Below are 7,392 nucleotides of genomic sequence, written 5' to 3' on the forward strand. Positions count from 1 at the left end.
GGTGGCTGCAGGAAGCCTATTTGTCTCGTTACCGAATTCTACACCAACTTGCTGATTTGACACTCGCTGTAGAGAACTTCAGACTAGCATCAGGACATGCCACACAAGGCTTTCCGGACCGTATCAAGGCAGTTTGGTACTGGGTTGCTGCAGCAGAGGCGTATAACCATGCATCTGGACTGGAGGCCTACACAACATTTTTCAACCTTTTTGACGGTTACTTGGCAACGCGATCATCGACAATTTCACGACGCGAAGCTGCTGCTGCCTTCTGTTATGCCAGATCGCTGCCAGTAGATGCAGCCTCATGTGCTATACGTCATGTCAATCTACAACGAGCAGTTGAGCTCGTGGAGCAGGGCCGTGGCCAGCAATGGTCGCTGGCATCGCGACTCAGGACTCCAGTTGAAGACCTCGAGTCAGCAAATCCAACACTGGCGTGCAACTATCTGGAGTCGAGCAAACTCATTTCTAATGCAGCCCAGAGTTCTGCAACCATCACCGATAGAGCTGCTGCTGATCGGGCAGCAACAGAGTATAGGACACTTACAAGGCAATGGGAAGACGTGGTAGCTGAAATACGCGATCTTCCGGCATTCTCGCGGTTTCTACTTCCACCTTCGTATGAAGACTTGCAAGCGGCAGCGCGCCAGGGCCCGGTCATCATCCTCATCGCGAGTCAATACTCATGCAGCGCCATCATCGTCACGACGTCAGGAGACCCCCATTATGTTCCTTTGCCGTCTATCGCTTTCGCAGATCTCAAGATTCTCAAGGATCGCTTCGCCAGGGCAATACGAGATTCATCTCAGATGAACCCACGGGAGTCGAGGACGGATCTCATAGTGCTCTCGCGGATAATATGGGACCAGATCATGCTACCCATCGTCGACGTACTCGAGCACGTCCTCAAACTACAGCGCCGCTCTCGAATCTGGCTGTGTCCCACTGCGGCTTTCACGTCCATTCCTCTCCATGCAGCTCACCCGTTTCAAACAAAAGCGGATCGTTCTGGAAAGGAGCCATGCCTCGAAGATATCTACATCTGCTCTTACACGCCGACACTTTCTGCTCTGATCAGATCTAGACAGTTGATGAAGAAGCGCAGTGTGCTGCCGTCCTTTGTGGCGATCGGACAGGGTCAACCGGGTGCAGGGAAAGGAAAGGCGCTGTTGGCCGTCGACAGCGAGCTCGAGCTTGTCCATAAGCTCGTCCCTGCGACGGCCAACCGCACCACTATTTCTGGCGACGAAGCCACACGAGCAGGTGCACTATCAGCCTTGCAAGAGAACACCTGGGTGCACCTTGCTTGTCATGGCAAGCAGGATCCTACGCAGCCTTACGATTCGCATTTCGTCATGAAAGATGAACATCTGACGCTGCTCGATATTATGGAGAATCATCTTCCACAGGCCGAGTTCGCGTTCTTATCAGCTTGTCACACTGCTGTAGGCGATGAGGAGACGCCTGACGAAGTGATCCACCTCGCAGCTGGTCTCCAGTTTTCAGGGTTCAAGAGCGTCGTTGGCACGCTGTGGGAGGTCGACGATGCTGTCGCGAAACACGTCGTCGAAGCTTTTTACGGGTATATGTTTGGAGATTTGAAGAAAGGTGGCGTCATGGACTGCACGAGGGCAGCCTGGGCGCTCAACTGTGCTACGCACGCGATGAAGACGAAAGTGCCGCTGGAGCAAAGGATGGTTTTTGTTCATATTGGTGTGTAGTTCTACGTCGTATTGCTGTCGCCTGGTACATATTCGCATGTTGTCGATCCTCTCATTTTGTTGTACGAATGACCCCGATACATTCTTGCGCTCTAGCTATCTTGTTTCGTATACTCTGCCGTTTTTTTTTCGACTAGAATGTTCACCAATGTTCTTGCGTACTCGACTCGTTTGCACCTTCATCTGCACTTGGGTACTTAGACAGTAGTGGGAGTTAGGCCAGTCAAGCCTACCCGCGCCTTCAAGCTTCACCCCTTCTGCCTCATCGAACCTCGACTAACCACCACCGATGTAATCAATGTCAGTTAGAAACTGAGTCAAGTCATTAGCAAATCCCGGCTGGTTGCTTCGACTTGTGGCCCGTATGCGTACTCTCCAAAATTAGAGCCAATTTGCCCATGAAGCATGCACTTAGTATTGTGTCATATCATTTCATGCTCAGGTCTACTTTGACGCGACGATTTCAGGCCAGATATAGCCAGTATTCGATATTCATTTCCTATGGTAGGCACTGATGATCCAAAACGTACGCATACTTGTGAAGTGCTTGGCACCTCCTCGACTCGCCCTCAAACCTACCTCCCGTTAACGTTATAACGAAGTAGTGAATTTTTCCTGTAATAGACGCATTCAATGATGCGCCTTTCACTGCTACCAGACTTTCTGGGATATCTTGTGGCTGACGCCCGTGCAGAAATTAAAGCTGGATATCGGAAAGGCTGTCAGTATTCCAGACAGATAGATTCGAAGGGGTGAGTGTAGCTCTGTACAATGTGAGATTAGCTTGAAAGATATGCCAAGCGGAACCTATCAGAGTGTCGTCTATGCTCCTGTCGAACATTGGTCCGCCTGCATCCAGCATCAAAATCAAAGAGCTCCGCAGTCAGTGGCCACATCCTCCAGGCCCAATGTGAAAGGGAATACTCGCGTTCGATGTGCTCTGCTACTCGTTGTCCTTGTCTTGTCATCCGGGATGACTCTTTCGGTAACGCTCAATATCTGTCTTTTGCATCAATGCGGTATATCGTGAATGACGAAACTAGATGGTGACATACGGGCTAGGCGACATTCAACGCTTTACGGTAGACTGAGTTGAACGTTAGATACACGAGATAAACATAAGCAAGGGACAGACTTTTGATTTCCGTGCTCCGTTTGGGTGTCGATCTTCAAGACATCTCTACTGCTCTCTCCAACAGGTTATTGCCACTATACGAACATTTTCGATGAGAAGCAGTAAACTGTCGCTGGTCGCAGAAAGGATGTCAGTGACGTACCCCTTCAGTCATGTGAGTCGCCCCGGTGCGATTTGAGGTATACCACCTGAAGATGGACTCGAATGGCGAATTTCCATCATCTTCTTCAGTCGAGTTTGATAAACATAGATATGCTTGCGGTGCACTTGATTAATTTTCGCGCTAATGAATTCGCGTTATTGGATTTCAGTAAACACACGACAAGGTCATATGTGGAGCAACACACCTTCAAGTCAGACAGATCGGCCCGCCAAGCCACTAATGATGAGACGCCAATCCCCGGTTTCCCACACCTTCTGACATCACCTCTTTCAAATCCCAGCGTGGTGTCTACGTTTTCGTACGACGAAAGGAAGGCGTAGGTGGGCCAGGTGAAATTGACGCGACCTGCTGCGGTCATGACAAGCCATATGTATGCCAGCAGCCACCTAATAGACTCGTGACCCATCCGTCTAGGCCTGGGTTTGAAACTGGATAGTGCGATATGCTCTGCGCCGTGTTGCGGCTAACGTCTTGGGACTAGGGAGTAATTTGATCTTCGTGACAGCTGACTCGGATTGAAATAATGTCTTGGAGTACCAGGTGCGCACTGAAGTAATGAAGTACCGACTCTTCTGTGATTCTGCGACATATTTCTGGCTCACTAGCTCAGCGCTCAGGTACCGTTACCGCCCCACACTTAGTGGCGTACTTATCACAAGTCCTGATCAGTATCCCATTGTTGCTGACCCTTTAAATAAAGCCACTGCTAGGACTGTACTCTCCGCTCTTCTGTGTTACTGAGTCATTTTTCTATAACACCCTTACGCCAAGTCACATCGCAGTTACCAACATCCAATCTCATTTACCATGCCACCCTACCCCAGTGTTCATCACTGCAAATGTGGCAAGTCTACGAAGAGAGCCGCAAAACTTGGTTACTGCCCCAAATGTTCCGAAACTTGCGAGGGAAAGGGGTCAGCTACTACGCAGGGAGGTGTAGCACAGAATATCACCCACAAGAAATGGGTGAAATACCAGACGGAGTCATGTTCCGCTTGCGAGGCTGCCAGCCAGGCCATCAGGAGTAAGAAGTAAAGAGAAATTGGTACGTGCAAAACAAACATCACTGTCATTGGTTCTACATCATGTATACCTTTCTACAGGAAGCACAGAATATATGTATATTGAAACCAGTCTGGAACTTTGAAGGAGACAATGTTGGAGGATGGGTTATGGTGGCTCTCCGTCTTGAGGATGTCCGTGGTAGGATTTAGGTTTTGAATAGGATCAATGTCGCTTGTCACTCGAGTGAATATTAGTACTGGTAACCGTACTAGTTGGCGTATGTACACTGTGGGAAGTAAAAACACTGGAAATCCGTGTTTTAAATACTGAAAGTCAGGGTCCAAAACACTGACTTTCACGGTTTTGTATCTTTGAATCGCAGTCAACATCAGAACCAGAAGATAAGATGTGCAAAATTTCAGTGTTTAGAACAGTGAAAGTGACATTTTTCAGTGTTTTCAACGCTGAAATCGGATTAACAACAAAGATCGTGATACTCCTCGAAACACTGAAAAACACCATTTGCGATGCTGACAATTATGAATAGGATTACAATAGACTAATTTGAGAGTGATACATGACGCATGGGCAGTCAAAAAAGGTAACTAGCTTGCGTCCAGGATCTGTGAAAAGAGTCCAAAGCGAGAGCATATCGAATAACAAGGTGTATGGCTGCCGTTGCTTCAAACGCAGTAATCGAGTGTCAGGGAAATGATATTGACTCTTGAGCGCATCTAAATTGGTTTGTAGGATCTGCTGGGATGACTCGGATGAGAGCACCGCACAATGTTACGCACTTGCCCTTGTTGAGCGCAGCTGAGCTTGAGCCTACAGTGGAGTTGCCGGAGAATGAGTTCTGGGACAAGCTGGGGGGTGAGAGATATAAAGAGTAGACAATATGGAGCAGGTGATGAAGCTCGTACTGACGAAAACACCACTTGTAGCAAGGAGGACGGTTGCCTTTTTGAAGTATATCAGCGTCGTCTTGAGCTCGCATAAAATGAACGCAAACGTGCGAGAATGTCGCCGAAACTGTCGGAATACAAACAAGAGTGAAAAAAAAACGATGGTAAAAAAGGACTCACTAAGACACTGTGAACAGTGGGCAACGACATCAATCAGCATGGCTCACACTTGATAGAGGATCGACACCCTGTGAACGGCAGACAACGACTTTGATAAGCATGGCTCCAGTCAAAGGAGGATTGACACACTCATTCACTGCGAATGGCAGGCAGCAACTTGGATCAGCGTGGCTTGAGCTCGAAGGAAAACCAACAGACTCACTCACTGCAAATGGCGGGGAACAGCTTGGATCAGCATGGCTTGAGCTCGAGAGAGGATTGACAGACTCACTCACTGTGACTCCCCATCCAGAGCCGAGTCTACAAGCGCTGCGTGCGAGTGAGAATGAGAGTGCGATGAGCAAGAATGAGTGCCGCCTCTCGTCCTTTTCGTGTCTTCGGCGTCCTGGTGTCATCCGCGAGTGTTCGCGCCACGTCAGCACTTGCTGGCGTGCGTTGGGCGTTTGCGCATGGTGCTGGTGTGGGCCTTTGAGTGGCTATATGCGCAGTTATAGTGAGTATATGCATCAAATTTTAACTTGTCCACCTTAAAATAAGAATGAACGATCATTACGCACCAGTTCCCTCCTTTTGAGAGAGGCCCTGGGAGTCCCATAACACAAATTGCTCATTAGGTAGCGCTTACTCCTAGAGGCACTGTTCAAGATGGAGTGTTGGGGAGAAACAGAGTATAGCCTGAGTATATAGTGCTTAGCTGCGAGAGCATGCTCAACTCACCTATTGAACTTCTCAATGGCCTTGTTTTTGGTATAGTGGACGGAGAGGCGACCAATCCAAGGACGATTGCGAAGAAGTCCTTTGTTGACGTGTTGTTTGTATCTATCACGTGACAAATGTGTTTGCCCAAATTGGCAGTGGCATGCCTCAAATGTGCATAGGGTGATTTTCCCTTTTCATATTCCTGCATGACCGGCAGCAAAAGAGTTCCCATTCAAAGGCACGTCCCAAACCATGCACAATACCAGAAAACTTAAACTCCTTTACGAGGATGGAGACCATGTGTAGAGGCCTACGGTCATGGAGAACATCACCAGTACTTTAGACGCTGAGAAAACAAATCAGCGTTTTCACCACTGAAAGTACCGACACTGAAAAGCTTGGTTTGATTAGTCAGTGTATTTAGTACTGATTGACATGATGGTCACGTGAACACTGAAAATAACTGCTGCCTTTTTCAGTGTCTGCGTCATTGATATTTGTCATGTAGTGCTTTTTACATTTATTTTCAGTGTTTTTACTTCCCACAGTGTGTAACTGTTAACATCGTTTCATGTCTCCCCAATTGAAGACAGAATTCGTTCTCGCCTAAGTCCGACTTGTTCCTTATATGTCAGTGGGCCCAGCTCGGCCTGCACAGCTGCAAGCCCCGGCTTGGGCCAGTCTGAATCTGTATGATATCGCTGATTCAAAGTTAACTTGCGTGTAGTTCTCCGTACAAAGTTTCCCACACCTTCTGACTACGCTATTAGTACCAGTGCTAGTGATCACGAAGAACTCTTTCAAACCTGATCTCTCGCAGCACATATGGGCGATGTCGATGATGATCGAATGTCTACATTTTCGTACGATGGAGACGGCGAACCGGATTCCTTTAACCTTGCCGAATTGCAATCGGTCGTTGATCTTCATTTCTTGACAAGCTGCAAGCTGGAGAAACTGGCTGAGGGAGGTTATCATAAGGTCCGTCTGGCATTACATAGCACAGGTTATGTTTGATATTTTCATAGGTATATGATATATTGCGATCGGATGGTGCTCCTCTTGATGCTGTCGTTCGAGTGGCCTCTCCTGCGTTTCCAAAGGACAAGCTTGAATCGGAGGTAGCTAGGAATACACGTTGTATGTTATTCGTATTGGTATTGAAAACTCCACGTTCTTTCAAAAGGTTGCGACGTGCAAGATGATCGCTGCATTCACAAATATACCTGTTCCACGAATCCATGCATGGAACTCTGACGCGTCGAATCCTGTTGGAGCGGAATACATGATCTTGGATAAAGTAGGTTGCCAAATCTAACGTGTCCCGTCTGGGATGTTTCACTCACATCGTAAACTCAAGATTAAAGGGACCCCTGCTAGCCATAGCTGGGGGGATCTCTCCGAAGAGGTCAAGAAGACCGTGGTGTCGCAGGTTGCACGCTATTTCTTGGAGATATTCTCTCTTCGATTTGAAAGCGCAGGATCTCTCTACTTGAGCCCTCTTTCACCTCAATTCCTCGTCGGACCTGTAATCAGCACGCCGTTCTACCGTGCTCTCGATGGCGTTGTCCGAGTTCCCGA

The 7,392-nt window shown here is 48.1% G+C and overlaps 1 protein-coding gene across 1 annotated transcript; it reads right to left on the reverse strand.

The window, feature by feature from the left end:
* Window positions 1-5,107: 5,107 nt before the first annotated feature.
* F5891DRAFT_1084594 (uncharacterized protein) lies at window positions 5,108-5,959 on the reverse strand (the record flags this gene model as incomplete). The annotated part of the gene is made up of 3 exons (XM_041363457.1): window positions 5,830-5,959; window positions 5,670-5,748; window positions 5,108-5,588 (listed from the first exon to the last, which is right to left on the reverse strand). Coding segments are annotated over exons 2-3 (497 nt in total), but the record flags the coding sequence as incomplete, so codon positions are not given.
* Window positions 5,960-7,392: the final 1,433 nt, after the last annotated feature.

Source organism: Suillus fuscotomentosus (assembly GCF_016647785.1).
Source record: "Suillus fuscotomentosus strain FC203 chromosome Unknown F5891scaffold_287, whole genome shotgun sequence".
NCBI lineage: Eukaryota > Fungi > Basidiomycota > Agaricomycetes > Boletales > Suillaceae > Suillus > Suillus fuscotomentosus.